The sequence below is a fragment of the Corythoichthys intestinalis genome, chromosome 2 (genome assembly GCF_030265065.1).
Source record: "Corythoichthys intestinalis isolate RoL2023-P3 chromosome 2, ASM3026506v1, whole genome shotgun sequence".
Lineage (NCBI taxonomy): Eukaryota > Metazoa > Chordata > Actinopteri > Syngnathiformes > Syngnathidae > Corythoichthys > Corythoichthys intestinalis.
In genome coordinates, this window is record NC_080396.1 from 10,293,704 (window position 1) to 10,310,506 (window position 16,803).

The 16,803-nt window shown below is 36.7% G+C and overlaps 1 protein-coding gene across 1 annotated transcript in view; it reads right to left on the minus strand.

Moving 5' to 3' along the window:
* Nucleotides 1-16,803, minus strand: part of LOC130907570 (forkhead box protein P1-B-like) — a 69,535-nt gene that overhangs the window by 42,962 nt on the left and 9,770 nt on the right. The window contains exon 2 of the mRNA XM_057822826.1: nucleotides 5,333-5,473. Within this exon, the coding sequence (XP_057678809.1) occupies nucleotides 5,333-5,458 (126 nt within the window). The 5' untranslated portion in view covers nucleotides 5,459-5,473. The remainder of the gene's footprint in view (nucleotides 1-5,332; nucleotides 5,474-16,803) is intronic.

The window sequence follows — 16,803 nt, forward strand, 5'->3', positions numbered from 1 at the left end:
TGTTATGTTACACAACCACATGTGACATAATTGAGCAGACACAAAAATGAAATGTTTGTTAGAAACAGCGTTGCAGTTAAACAGAAGAAAACTGATCAGCTCTATTCCAAAGTCCACCTGGCACGACAGCCAATAAAGGAATAAACAAAGCAACAAAGTTTGCTCTCTGGTACTTGTTTAACGTCAGTCATGTGGGAAAGAAAACAAGAGCAACAAGAAAATACAAATCCATCTCCACCCAAAAAGGATTTTGAGCGCTAACTCCCTTTCAAAATCACAAACTCCTCTCTGTGTTACTTTTCAACAAAAATATAAAACAGTGAGGGGTTCTAGCTTATACTTTCACTCCCAAAAAAAAAACAAAAAATCAATATCTAAAGTGGGACAAATAAGTATTTAGTCAACCACCAATTGTGCAAGTTCTCCTACTTGAAAAGATTAGAGAGGCCTGTAATTGTCAACATGGGTAAACCTCAACCATGAGAGACAGAATGTGGGGGGAAAAAAAGGAAATAACATTGTTTGATTTTTAGAGAATTTATTTCCAAATTAGAGTGGAAAATGAGTATTTGGTCACCTACTAACAAGCAAGATTTCTGAATGTCAAAGAGGTCTAACTTCTTCTAATGAGGCTCCACTCGTTACCTGTATTAATGGCACCTGTTTTAACTCATTATCGGTATAAAAGACACCTATTCACAACCTCAGTCAGTCACACTCCAAACTCCACTATGGCCAAGACCAAAGAGCTGTCGAAGGACACCAGAGACAAAATTGTAGACCTGCACCAGGCTGGGAAGACTGAATCTGCAGTAGGTAAAACGCTTGGTGTAAAGAAATCAACTCTGGGAGCAATCATTAGAAAATGGAAGATATACAAGACCACTGATAATCTCCCTCGATCTGGGGCTCCATGCAAGATCTCACCCCGTGGCGTCAAAATGATAATAAGAATGGTGAGCAAAAATCCCAGAACCACACGGGGGGACCTAGTGAATGACCTACAGAGAGCTGGGACCACAGTAACAAAGGCTACTATCAGTAATACAATGCGCTGCCAGGGACTCAAATCCTGCACTGCCAGACGTGTCCCCTGCTGAGGCCAGTACAAGTCCAGGCCCATCTGAGGTTCGCTAGAGAGCATTTGGATGATCCAGAAGAGGACTGGGAGAATGTGTTATGGTCAGATGAAAACAAAATAGAACTTTTTGGTAGAAACACAGGTTCTCGTGCTTGGAAGAGAAAGAATACTGAATTGCATCCGAAGAACACCATACCCACTGTGAAGAATGGGGGTGGAAACATCATGCTTTGGGGCTGTTTTTTTGCGAACTGATCAGTGTAAAGGAAAGAATGAATGGGGCCATGTATCGAGAGATTTTGAGTGAAAATCTCCTTCCATCAGCAAGGGCATTGAAGATGTCTTTCACCATGACAATGATCCCAAACACACACCAAGGGCAACAAAAGAGTGGCTTCGTAAGAAACATTTCAAGGTCCTGGAGTGGCCTAGCCAGTCTCCAGATCTCAACCCCATAGAAAATCTGTGGATGGAGTTGAAAGTCCGTGTTGCCCAATGACAGCCCCAAAACATCAACTGCTCTAGAGGAGATCTGCATGAATGAATGGGCCAAAATACCAGCAACAGTGTGTGAAAAGCTTGAGAAGAGTTACAGAAAACGTTTGGACTCCGTTATTGCCAACAAAGGGTACATAACAAAGTATTGAGATGAACTTTTGGTATTGACCAAATACTTATTTTCCAGCATGATTTGCAAATAAATTCTTTAAAAATCAAACAATGTGATTTTCTGTTTTTTTTTTTTCTTCCCACATTCTGTCTCTCATGGTTGAGGTTTACCCGTGTTGACAATTACAGGCTTCTAATATTTTCAAGTGGGAGAACTTGCACAATTAGTGGTTGACTAAATACTTATTTGCTCCACTGTATCTATCTATCTATCTATCTATCTATCTATTTACTGTGAGTGGGAACCTCAGGGCACCTCACAATTCGATACGATTCACTATACAAGACTCGCGATTACGATTATCTCACGATATCACGATACAGCGATTATCGATATATTGGTCAGAAATTTGATACATGATATTCTACGATACAAATGCTGAAACAAAAAAAAGATTTTAAAATAGAAAAAAAAAAACTGCTTAAGTCATTTATCAAACAGTGACACCTTTTCTCTGCAACATTGCTTTGAAATCTACCGCAAATTGTGTACCTGCACCATAGGCAGAGTTTGACTTTTGGGGCGGGGGTGGGGGGCGCACAACATGTTGATGACCCCGAAACACAGTGTCAGCAATAAAATTAACTTACAAGAATGTTTTTAATAATAAGTTGAAAATGAGCGTTGTTTCCCATCGTTCTTGAGGGGAATTCTAAATCAGGCTGCTGTAAGGACAGCTATACTTTTCACCAAGATCATCATCCATTGAATATGGTATGCCCGCCGGTGTCGTGCCAATGTAGTTACCCCAGTCAAAAGTTATATCCCCTGGGCGGAGCCATATGGAGGTAGATTTGTGTTATTATTCAATCCCAAAAAAAGTTGCTTCAATCAAAATATATATTTTCAATAAAAAAAAGTCACGTCAATAAAAAAAAAAAAATGTTTGAATGCAAAAATAAATTTGAAACTAAAAACAATGCATTTGAAAGCCATTTTTATTTGATTTTTTTTTTGATTGAAGCAACTTCTTAGATTGAAGTAATGTTGTTTTTTATTTGGGCATCATTTTGGCTAGGACATTTGTGTCTTTATTATTCAATCAAAAATAAGTTGCTTCATACAAATATATATATATATATATATATATATATATATTTTTTTTTTCCCCAAAAGAAAAATCACTTCAATCAAAAAAAGAAAAATTTCAATCATAGAAAAGTTTTGGAATGCGAAAAAATATTTGAGACTCAAAAATTTGCATTTGGACACTTAATTTTTCATTATTGTTCTTATTTTTTTCAGCAATTCTTTTTGTGTTTGGGCCATATTATGAGTTGGACATTTGTGTCTAAATCATTCAATCCCCCAAAAAGTTGCTTCAATCAAAAAAATATATATATATTTTCAATCAAAGAAAAAAAATCATTTGAAAATTAAATTGCCCTACCCTATTTTTTTTTTTTTTTTTGGGGGGGGGGGGGTAATATGCAAAGCAAATGACCGTCTAACGTGCTAGTCATGTGATCTGTTCGAAAAATAAATTTGACCCATTATAAAAATATCGTTTTTTTTTTGTCCATTTCATTCATTTTTGTTGTTTGTTTTCTCGCTTTACAACTTTTATATATAAAGGAAAGTCAATTACAAGCAATGACACTTTTCGGCCACCAGGGGGGCCTGGCCCCCCCTTAAACTCCACTTATGACCTGCACCTATCGCGGAAACAAACCACAACCACTGATATCTCTTGGAGAGATCATAATGAATGGCACCCATAATTTCTTTAAAGTTTTAGATCTTTAAAAAAAAATTTTAAAAAAAACAGTGCTGTAGGTGTCAGTCAGCAGTTGAGCTTGGAGTGGAGCAATGATAAAATTGGTGGGTCTTTTCTTCGTATATGACCTTTGTTGCCAAAAGCTTTGGTTTGAGCACATGCACCATCTGCTTCAGCATTTGAGATGTCAGATTGAGTCAGTCACATTCTTCCTCACCCTACAAACAACAAAATAAAACCAAAAATATTAGCTTCTTAATAGCTTTTGAGTTGAAATTGTGATTTGTTTTTTTTCTTGTGTTGGAAGTATTGAGTGAATTAAAAAACATATGAATTGAATGTATACAAATTAAAAATGCAATAATTACCCATTTTTAATATGTAGGCTACATTATTTATCATGCATATAACCTTATATATAGTATCTTGGAAGCTATTCAAACCATTTTTTATAGCTTATTGTATCAAGATGGCAGTAATAACAGTTTGTGTAGTAAACTAGATGGAAAGTGGTTCTCAAATAATGTCAAATAAATCAGTAAATTCATGTAGGCTTTTTCGATATTCATTTTCATCCAGTTTAGGGTCCTGGTTTATTTTGTATCATTCAACACCGAATGACATCAAAATAATACATGTAAAGTAAAAGATCAATTACATTGCAAAACTTTCTTACCTCAAGTGATGAAAGCAAAGCAGTGAAGAAATCCTTGTCCACTTCGTCACCAGCTGCCAGTGAACCTTATTTTTGTTAGACAATTCTTGCATACAGCAAAGTCCTTAATCACCTTACTTCCTTTCTTGTTGGTGTAAAATTAAAAGTGTGTCCTGAGGTGTTATTTGTAGCAATATTTTTCTCACTTTTTCCTCCACCGTTCTCACGAAGCTTTTTTATTTTTTTTAACCCACTTCTTCTCTAGACGACTCGTGCGCACTTTACCTTCACCGCCACTCTTGAGCGCCCCTAGTGGACTGCCAAGGAATTGCTCAACAAACACAGCTGTTTACAGCATCCATACTCCATTGTATGGCCAATATGTCAAATAAAAGTATCGATACTTGGCGGGAGCATATCGATAACCCATCAGGTTGCAATAATCGCGATATATCGCTGTATCGAGATATTGTCACACTCTTACTATCTACCTTCCACCCATCCATATTCAGATGTGGGTAGTAACAAAGGCTTCAACAACTAATTGATAAATTAGTTGCTAACAAATTTGATAACTAATTTTTGCCGACAGCTATGAGCAGTCCCGTTTGGGTCCTTGTTTGCGTGTAATGTGAGGTTGCACGCACGCCAGTAATTAGATCAAGAGAGAGTGTTCACTGTTAGTGTCGAGAGTTAGATTGTCTTTCGTATTGTTAGATCCAGTGTGTCTTTCAGAGTTGAGTAAATATGGTCATGTAATTGGTTATAGCACAGAATAATAATAACAGTTCATATACAGTAGATGACGTTGTGCTGAGAAAAAAACATACACAATTGTTTAAAAAAAAAAAACAGTGTAAACAGTTGCTCATTACATCAGTATTGTTTTCAACGAATACTTTTTTACTTGTACTTAAGTAATATTTGGGGGATGATTACTTTTACATGAATAATATTATACTGAAGTAATGCTATTCTTGAGTACATTTTTTAGCTACTCCACTTACCTTTGTCTATATCTACCTATATATTCAGCTATCCATCTATTAGACTTGATTTACACTGTTGCACATAGCAATTTTAAGCATGTGCAACGAAAGCACCTCCCAAATTCTCATAATACTTCACGTGTTTACGCAATACTGCTAAATTGGACCCCAGAACAATAAATTTCATGTATTAAAGAGAAAACAACAGGAAAAAACTCACCCTTGGTGACTCTGGGGGTGGAGTATGGCCGCTCCTCAGTCGACTGTCATTTTCAGCATTTTTTCCGTTCTGTGTTCTAACAGCTGGAATGGCGTGGCTAGTTGGTTCTGACCCAGACTCGTGCATCTGGACGTCACTGACCTGAGAAACAAACAAGTGATGTAAATGCAAACAACAGGAAAAAATTTATGGCATAACGGAAAATAAAATTTCAAATGTCATTGTTGAGATTTTTGTAAAAGAAAGATGAAAAATACATTTTAAATAACATATACGGATAATTTAGATGAAGGATTGGCTTCTTAGTTTAAATATTATCAGTTTTAAGGAAGTATTTTAGAATCAACAAAGTGGCCAAGTAAAAAGCGGAAAAAAATAAAAGGAAAACAAAAGTAAACGATAACCTGTTCTAGAGAGTTTGAGGTTTATATTAAATATATACACTCACCGTCCACTTTATTAGGTACACCTGTCGAACTGCTCGTTAACACTTAATTTCTAATCAGCCAATCACATGGCGGCAACTCAGTGCATTTAGGCATGTAGACATGGTTTAAGACAATCTCCTGCAGTTCAAACCGAGCATCAGTATGGGGAAGAAAGATGATTTGAGTGACTTTGAACGTGGCATGGTTGATGGTGCCAGAAGGGCTGGTCTGAGTATTTCAGAAACGGCTGATCTACTGGGATTTTCACGCGCAACCATCTCTAGGGCTTACAGAGAATGGTCCGAAAAAGAAAAAATATCCAGTGAGCGGCAGTTCTGTGGGCGGAAATCCCTTGTTGTTGCCAGAGGTCAGAGGAGAATGGCCAGACTGGTTTGAGCTGATAGAAAGGAAACAGTGACTCAAATAACCACCCGTTACAACCAAGGTAGGCAGAAGAGCATCTCTGAAAGCACAGTACGTCGAACTTTGAGGCAGATGGGCTACAGCAGCAGCCATGTCAAAAAGCTGGAATCATCTCAGACTGGTTTCTTGAACATGACAATGAGTTCACTGTACTCAAATGGCCTCCACAGTCACCAGATCTCAATCCAATAGAGCATCTTTAGGATGTGGTGGAAAGGGAGATTCTCATCATGGATGTGCATGTACAAATCTGCACCAACTGTGTGATGCCATCATGTCAATATGGACCAAACTCTCGGAGGAATGCTTCCCGCACCTTGTTAAATCTATGCCACGAAGAATAGAGGCAGTTCTGAAGGCAAAAGGGGGTCCAACCCGTTATTAGCATGGTGTACCTAATGAAGTGGCTGGTGAGTGTACAGTCCCTGACAAAAGTCTTGCCGCTTATCCAATTTGTCGAAACAATTGCTAATAACTAGGGCAGTCAAACGATTAAAATTTTTAATCGAGTTAATTACAGCTTAAAAATTAATTGATCGCAATTAATCGGAATTCAAACCATCTATAAAATATGCCATATTTTTCTGTAAATTATTGTTGGAATGGAAAGATAAGACACAAGATGGAGATATATATATATATTCAACATACGATACATGAGTACTGTATTTGTTTATTATAACAATAAATCAACAAGATGGCATTAACATTATTAACATTCTCTTAAAGCGATCCATGGATAGAAAGACTTGTAGTTCTTAAAAGATAAATGTTAGTACAATTTATAGAAATTTTATATTAAAACCCCTTTTTAATATTTTCGTTTTAATAAAATTTGTAAAATTTTCAATCAAAAAATAAACTAGGAGCCCGCCATTGTTGATGTCAATAATTAATTACACAATGCTCATGGGTGCTGAAGCCCATAAAATCAGTCGCACCCAAGCGCCAGCAGAGGGAGACAAAACTCCAAAAAACACAAGTAACAAGTGGACATTGCACTGTGCTGTCATTTTAATCTGTTTGAGCGGGGCATGTGCATTAATTGCGTCGAATATTTTAACGTGATTAATTTAAAAAATTAATTACCGCCCGTATTGGTTTCAGAAACGGCTCAAATGAAAGCTAGGACCCTCCCAAATGATGTTGAATTGAATGTACAAAAATATATTTGTTTCACTGAAAAAAAGATTTATCATTTAATGAAGACATAAAGGTCAAATTTTGGCAAGGCAAAAGTTTTGTCGCCTACAGAAAGTAGTGTGAAAATTGAAAAAAAAAGGTACTTCAAATAAAGAAATACGTTACATAACATAAGTAAATTAAGTAGTGGTGCTGTGAGATCCAAATTGAATATTTTGTATGACTTCCATGGGCTTTGGCAAGGATTCATACAATTTATTGATAAAGTCATCAGGAAGATTAAAGAAAGCAGTCTTGCATGCCTCCCAGAGTTCATCAATATTCTTGGGTTTCATCTTCCATGCTTCCTCTTTCTTCCTACCCCAGACATGCTCAATGATGTTAATGTCTGGTGACTGGGCTGGCCAGTCCTGAAGGATCTTGATCTTCTTTGCCTTGGGGAACTTTGAGGTAGAGATTATAGTATGTAATGGAGCACCATCCTGCTGCAGAATTTGTCCCTTTTTATGGTTAGGAAAGTAAGAGGCAGCTAAGATTTGTTGATATTTCAGACTAGTTATGTTGCCTTCCACCCTGCAGATCTCTCCCACACCCCCATAACCAGACCATGATTTTGCCACCACCAAAATTCACTGTTTTCTGAGTGAATCTCGGATCCATGCGGGCTCCAGTAGGTCTCCTACAATATTTGCGGTAACTGTGGTGTAATTCAATGGAAGATTCATCTGAAAAATCCACCTTTAGCCACTTTTCCAGCATCCATCCTTTTGACAGGCTGCGGGCCTTGGCAAATGCCACACGTTTTTTTAATTGTCTGCACCCTGAGAGATCTGCAGGGTGAAAAATCAACAAATCTTAGCTGCCTCTTACATTGCTAACCATAAAAAGGAACAAATTCTGCAGCAGGATGGTGCTCCATCACATACTTCAATCTCTACCTCAAAGTTCCTCAAGGCAAAGAAGATCAAGCTCCTCCAGGACTGGCCAGCCCGGTCACTAGACATGAACATCATTGAGCATGTCTGGGGTAGGATGAAAGAGAAAGCATGGAATACAAAACCCAAGAATGTTGATGAAATCTGGGAGGCATGCAAGACTGCTTTCTTTGATGTTCCTGATTACTTCATCAATAAATTGTATGAATCCTTGCCGTAGCCCATGGAAGTCATGCAAAATATTAAATTTGGATCTCACAGCACCACTACTTAATTCGCTTATGTGATGTAACAAATTTTTGTATTTGAAGTACATTTTTTGTTCAATTTTCACACTACTTTGTGAAGGCGACAAAACTTTTGTCTTGCCAAAATTTGACCTTTATGTCTTCATTAAATGATAAATCTTTTTTCAGTGAAACAAATATATTTTTGTACATTCAAGATCATTTGGGAGGGTCTTAGCTTCCATATGAGCCATTTCTGAAACCAATTGAATAATTAAAAGTCAGGTTATTAGCAATTGTTTCTACAAAATGGATAAGCGACAAGACTTTTGTCAGGGACTGTATATACGTATATACATATATATACGTTTAATATATTTTTGTTTAAGTGACCCCTTCCCCATTAAAAAAAAAAAAAAATCACATTTTTTTGGGTCGTATCATTTTTAAACTTGTTAAATTTTGCCTGTCACAACGCTGCTTACATTTGGTAGCATGTATGTATTCAAATTCAATCATGTTTTTGTATCACTATTCCTTCTGTTCTTTACCTCTCTCTGTCCCTCCTGACCCTTTTCTGTCTAGCTCCAATCTCTGAACTTACAACACAATACAAACAACCACAACCGGAGTACACTAAATTCCCATGTGGCACAATAAAACTGATCCAGCTATTAAAGACACTCAGATTTACCATTCTACAGTATGTGTCCAAGCAGCTGAACAGGACTAAGTTTCACAGTCAATACTTGAAACAGCAGACTGAAATTAAAAAACTCAATATAATACAATTCAATACTATGGAGGTAGATTTGTCTTTCTTATTAAAAAAAAAAAAAAAAAAAACTCACTTCAATCAAAATATATTCAACCAAAAAAAAAAGTCACTTCAATCAAAAAAAAATGTGTTTGAATGCAAAGATAAATCTGAAACTCAAAAAAATGCATTTGAAAACTAATTTTCTTTGGTTTTTTTTTTTCATTTTTTAAATTGAATTCAAGTTTTTTTAATTGAAACAACTTTTTTGATTGAAGTAATGTAGTTTTGCGTTTGGGCTACATTTTGGCTAGGACATTTGTGTCTTTATCAATCAATCAAAAACTAAAGTTGCTTCAAACAAAAAAAAAAAATATTTTCAAAAGAAAAATCACCAATCAAAATTTAAAAAAAAATTCAATAATAGAAAAAAAGTTTTTGAATACGAAAAAATATTTAAGACTCAGAAATTTGCATTTGAACACTTAATTTTTCATTGAAACGGTTCTCTTTGATTGACACATTCCTTTTTGTGTTCGGGCCATATCATGGGTAGGACATTCGTGTCTAAATCATTCAATCCCAGAAAAAGTTGCTTCAATCAAAAAAAAAACAAAAAAACGATTTTCAATCAAAGAAAAACTCGCGAGACGGCTTATTTTATTTAAGTGGAAACTTGCAAATCCCCCATCATATAATAGCTGGCTCAAATAGGTTCTGACTCATTTTAAGCTAGAGAAGATGAGATTCTTACTCTCTTGTAGGCATGTGCCGGTATGAGATTTTGACGGTACGATAACCGTGAGCAAAAATACCGCGGTTTCACGGTATTGCAATTATAGCTCCAAAATTTTGAGATGTATGGGTTTAAAAAAAATAAAAATAAAAACATTTTTTTCCATTGAACAGTTTTTTTTTTTCAGAACATATTTGCAAATTGGAACATCAATATAATGTGAAAATAAACTAACAAAAAATAACAAATATTTTATATAAAATTAAAATAAATAGAACCTAGACTATACCCACAGCCACAGCTCAAGTTGCTCAATATTAGAGCAAGAACAAAATAATTGCTATAAAAAAGTAAAAACACTTCTAAATAAAATTAAAAATATATAGTACTGTATGACTTTTTTTGAGGGGGAGAAGCTGCCATTTTCAGGCACTGTGTCAACTCTCTTCTACATGATGTCATGCCTTTGTGTTAAGAAGAACAAAGAATTCATAAGTTAATAAGTTAGTTAAAGATGTGTAAGTTAGTTTTATAAGTTAGTTAAAATGTAAATATGTTGAGGAAAGGTTTCATCTGAAACAAAAAGTGAGGAGTGAGACATCCTTTCGCAATTAGCGATCTTTGACGCGATCCTTTTTTTTTCCCTCCCTCCTTCATTTAAGCTTGTTTCTCACTCAGCGGCTGTGAGACATGAAACGTCGACGAAGCTGCTCTTAGCTGCTTAGCTTCTGCTGTTAGCCTAGGCCCTAGGCCAACATTCGTCTTTGTACGTTTTAGTTAGTTTGTATATTGAATTTGAAAGGAAAATGTGTGTTTTGTTTTTGGCGACCTTTTTCATGGTGCTACTGCTATCCTGTTGAACCTACTCACATGTGGAAAAATACAATTGTATAACGTTTTAAATGTATTCATTTGTATATTTCACCACGATTTGAGAGCTCAATAAATTGAAGAAAAGTACACCTTGTGTTTGGAGGGTTTGTTTTTGGGTTTGCTGTTTAGAAGAATAGCGTCACTGACACTCACGGCAACAAACGGGAAGGGTGAGCGCTGCCGCACCAAGCCACTTCGGCTGCATTTTGACACATGAAAAATAGCGAATACCATACTAAGGTTTGACGGAAAATTTTAGTGGTTTTGAAACCGCGACGTTTTCACACCACGGTAAACCGTGAAACCGGTAACCGGCACATGTCTACTCTCTAGTAGGGGAAGTACCTTCCTAAAAACCTGGCAGCCCTTTAAAGACTACCTGGATGGACTCACAATTTCCCAAGAAAGCGACTAGAAGACCCCCTCCTTCCCCTTTTATTTCGTTAAATTTAGCTTAGTTTAGTTAATACCTAATTTTATTTCTTCTTCATTACAATATCAATGTTACCTATGGTCTTATTGAACTATGTTTTTTGTGTGTTTTTCTTGGTTGTTATTTTTATTTATTTATTTTTGTTTAAATTTATTTTTATTTGTTTGTGTGTTTGTGTCTTGCGGTGTCTTGTTTCATTAGTGATGTATGCGTGGTCTGTGTAAAATAGATTAATGACCTGCTCACGATACAGCCAATCAAAACTTTGGAATTATGTCAAAAGTCCAAGCGTTTACTTTTTGTTCTTATACCAGATGACCATGAATAAGATTAATCGAACTGTTATTTTTGTTCTGGCTGAGATGTATTGATTGATGTACTTTTACTAAAAAGTTCAAATAAAAAGATGTAAAAAATAAAATAAATAAATAAATTTAAAAAATCGTTTGCAAAAATAAAATTGCCCTACCCCCCAAAGACTATATACAGTGCTGCTCAAAAGTTTGTGAACCCCCTCAACATTTTGGAATTTTCTATTATTTCAACCTGATTTCCTAATCAATCAATTCAGTAGTTTTTTTTTTGTTTTTTTAACAGTTGTGTTGTCGAGACTAAATTAAAAAGAGTTTTCATCAACTGATGTAGGTGCAAAATTGAACTGTTTGGTCACAACCAAAACCGCCATGTCTGGCGAAAAGTCAACACTGCATACCACCAAAAGAACCTTCTCCCAACAGTGAAGCATGGAGGTGGGAATGTCAAGATCTGGGCTTGCTTTTCATCCTCAGGACCTGGACAACTCCACATAGTCCAGGGAATCATGAATTCTGAGGAATATTGTCAAATCCTAGAATATAACCTGACGCCATCTGTTTTGAAGTTAAAGCTTGGCAGAAGGTGGATCATGCAACATGATAATGATCCAAAGCATTCCAGCAATACAACCAAGGAATGGCTGAAAAAGAAGAAGATTCGTGTTCTGGACTGGCCCAGTCAAAGTCCTGACCTAAATCCCATTGAAATGCTGTGGCGGGACCTGAAGCGAGCAGTTCATGCCAGACGCCCATCAAACCTCTCTCAACTGACTGCGTTCTGCAAGGAAGAATGGGCAAAAATCCCCCAAAGTAGATGTGAGAGGCTGATTAGTCACTACAGAAACCGTTTGGTTGAGGTAATCTCTGCAAAAGGAGGCGCAATATCCTATTAACTGAAGGGGTTCACATACTTTTGCACACATGATATCTGAGTTTTTCTTAAATCAACCACTTTTGTTAAATAAAGAATGACAATATAACTATTTCTTTTGTTTCAGTCCATTATTTGGAATGTCAGTATTGTGGATTTGGGTATAACTTAACATTTAATAAGGTTATTTTAGTTTTTTTTACAAAAAATCTGACCATCGCTGTGGGGTTCACAAACTTTCGAGCAGCACTGTATAATACACAATTTGTTTTTGTTTGAAAATATGTATTTTTTAAATATATATATATTTTTTATCCAAGTGTCACTTTTTTTGAAGAGCAAAAAGTTTTAAACTCTTTTTTTTTTTAAGTGCAAAAAGTTTTGAACGCACTTTTTTTTTTTTTTGGGGGGGGGAAAAAGTTCTGAAGGCACTTTTATTTAATTGAATGATTTTGGCACAAAGATCGAACTTCGTCGCTACTTCCGACATGTTTGAGTGACAAGTGACTCCGCCGATGGCGTAAGCCATAAAAGCATGATGAAGCAAGAATAATGGCCACCACTCGTCGGGCCCCAGCCAGCTGTCAGCTCGAGCCCAAGCCAGAAATAGTGCACCTAAGGCGGATGACTTCGAGGCAGCGCTTCAATGATCCAAGAGAAGAGCCTGCTGCTTAATGTGATTCTACACGAGAAACTTCACCCGCTGCCCTGACGTCACGGCTGGCAATCGGGGTCCAACCAGAGTGTTTCAACGTGCCAGTACGGGGGTGTACAGCCCGTATCTTAAGCGACCGGCCTCCGCGCCGGAGCGGGGGGGTGACATCGGGATCTCACCGGAGTGCCCGCGACGACTGACTTGGCTTTTCTTGTCAGTAAAACTAGAGGAGAGCCAATTGGCAAAATGGCATTTAGCTAAAAGCCCACTTCAGCTGTTTTGTTTGGTAAATGAGCAATTACTGGGAAATACTGATTCCTTGCAATTTCTCTAAGAATAGCAACAACAACAAAATCCAAGACTTCCCAGTGTTAAACGCTAGGACATTTCTTTACATACAGTTTGTGGCTTCCAGGTGGGTTTAAGTGAAAATGCTGAGTGTGTATTTTCATTACAAAGTTGGCATTGTCCTTGTAAATGCCACAATATGTGCTCGTCTGTCTATGTCCGGTCCATGACCGGACCACAGCACACCTCTCTGCGGACCCAGAGCAAACGGCACCCCCCCCCACCAAAAAAAACCCAAAAAAATATATATATTATTTGTAGACTTTCCAATCTATCGCTATGCGCTACTATTGTATCGCTAAATTCTGTTTCATTTTTAGTCAAATATCTTCCATGGTCCCACTTCTGTTGTCATCTCTAAGACAACGATGCACTGATTGGCTGAGAGAGCCTGCATGCTGCTAGCAAACTAGAGTGGACAGACCGCAGCAGTTTAAAACACGAGTAGCACCCGGCACTTTGCAATCTGTTAGTTCACATGCCACCAGTAGAAGACCGAATTTAACAAAATGGCATGCTCAAAGTTGACCAAGAGAAGAAAAGTGGACAACGAAAATCGCCGTTTCAATGCGGAATGGACTGACAAACATGCATCCATTTTACCAGCTGCAAGTACCAAACCTGTGTGCGTAATATGCTTAAAGACAGTTGCTCTGATTAAATGTGAAAATGTAAAATGCCATCATGTTAAACAGCACAGCTCTTTTGAAGGTAAGTTTCCTCCTAAATCAGAATTGAGAAGGAAAGAAATTAACAAGTTAAAGCAGTCATATCAAGAGTCAAGCAAGGTTATTGTTAAATCTATGACACAACAACAAATTGCACGGAGTGCTCACTCAGAGAGTCGTGGGTGTTGGCCAATCATAAGAAGCCGTTTCTAATGGAGAAATAATTTTAAAAAGTATGACTGAAGTGATGACAGCAATGGTCAAAGGGAAAGAAAATGAGTGAATGACAACAAAAATGAAATAAATCTCATTCTCAGATTCATCAACCACAAGACGCAGTGAAGTACTGGCTGATGATGCGAGTAAACAGCTTTGTGACCCCCAAATGCCATTTCTCTCATTGAGCAGTGTTTTACAGTTAAAGTTAGTGTCAATAATTGTTATGTTTGCACCTTAATGACAGAGCTTGTCTGTACATGTGAACATGTACTGTACTATTTGCACATGCTTTCTTTTTTGTCCAGCAGTGTTTTACAGTTTCAAAATGTACTGTCAATAGTTATTGTTTGCACCTTAATGACAGATCTAGTCAATTATTTAGTGTACATGTGTAAACATTGTACTTGCATGTATTTTTTGTTGTTGTATTTTTATTTTAAGTCAAGAAAATGTTTTGTCAATTTATTTTTATTTAATCAGAATGTGCACTGTATTTTTGTTTGGTCAAAAGAAAACCACCTTTACCACCTTTGACCAGCCTTGTACTTGACCGACATGAAGAAATGGACCCATGCTTGTATGAAAAAAATAATTGTGGACCTTCAATATTTGTATTTGAGGACCCCTGGTCTATGTTCATTCGAAATTGTTGGAAACCTTTATATTTTTTTGGGACTAAAACTTTTGAATTTTACAGACAAAAACATTTTGAGTAACTGTCGATTAAGACTCGACGAAATTTGTATGAGATTTTTTTTTTTTAAATGACTAAAATATACTATGACTAATACTAATAAGTATTTTCGTCCAAAAGACAGACTAAAGCAAAAATTAAAAGGGCTGCCAAAAACAACACTGGCTGCAACAACTATTCGATTAATAAATTAGTTGCCAACAAATTTGATCATCAATTTTTGCCAGCAGCTATGTCTCATTTGGGTCCTTGTTTGTGTGTCATGTGAGGCTGCGCACACACCAGTGGTTAGAGCTAGAGAGAGAGAGTTCTCTGCTACACTCAGGTTGGGTTGCTATCATAATTGCTTGTAATAATATTACGAAGTGTCGAGAGTTAGACTGTCTTTTGTATTGTGAGATCTAGAGGAGTTCCAAAAAATCGATTATTACATGCATCGCGATTCGACATGTGATGATTCGATTATGATTCAAAAAGGCTAAAAAACAATGATTTTCCCTCATAACTTTATGGCAGCCGCTCGTAGCAGAACGAAATTCTAGACGCGTCTGCCGCCCGGGCACTGTTAATGTGCGCAGGCACGTTATGATGGATGTTGCCGGTTACTGAGAGAAATTTACTTCTTTTTATAAGACTAGAAAATAAATTTGTGTATGAGACAGGCACAGCCAGAAGCGCAATCCGGCGGTCGCGCTTTCGTGCGCAAGTTATTTTTTAGAGCAAGAGGGGAAGAGAGATAGTTCGTTGCTCCTTGTCTTTTAGATGTCCAGCAGTAGTTTTAAGGCATTTCAATTGAAAAATGTCCTGATTGTGTTGCCAAGACCCGTGTGCATCTATAAGAGGTGAGTACACGAACCCTTTTGTACTGTTTAGCCTTTATTGTTGTTGTTTTTGAGATGTTAATAGTTAGCGCCGAGCGCTAAGCTAATTAGCTAACTTGTATTTCATGTGCAGAACGTGTGAAACCATGATTAAGTACAGCGGTGACACTACAAACATGCGAAATAGTACAGAAATCTGTGAAAACAAAGTATAGTGGTTAAAAAAAGTCTTATTTCTAAAGACACTTTGTTTCCAGAAAATGTGGAATTCATTCCACCTGTGTAAATGTTATTGTATCATTGAGAGAAATAAGTACTCCCTTTAAAATGGTTAATGTTTTTGCACTTTCTTGCAACAAAAAATAATAATAATAAAAAGCAGCTTAAGTGCAGCTTTTTGTTGTATGGGCATGTTTGCATCGTTTCTGTTGCATCATTAGGATATTTTAAATAAATAATGGACATAATTTTTTTGGGCTACTGTATTAATTAGTAATGTACGATGCATCGATAATCGTGATAATCGCGATAAAATCGATCATCATCAATACCGCAATCATAGTTCAATAATCGAATCATAGCATCCAGAATCGTAATCGAATCGAATCATGGGGTGCATAAGATGGCACACCCCTAGTGAGATCCAGTGTGTCTCCGTCAGTGGTGAGTAAATGAAGCCAATTGTATTGTTTGTATTTTTTGTTGATGAGACGTTACTACTTAGCACGCTTAGCCCGTTAGCGATTATGCTGATCGGTGTCTTAAGTGGCCGTTTGCATTGTGTTTTGGAGAAGCATTTTAGCACTTGAGTTATAGTTAGATAGTAAAGTTGTCTCATTTATTTATTTATTTTTTTTTATAAAGAAACCACACACATAAAGCCATTCATATAACAGCTTTCAAAACAAACTCCCATTCAAACTGTG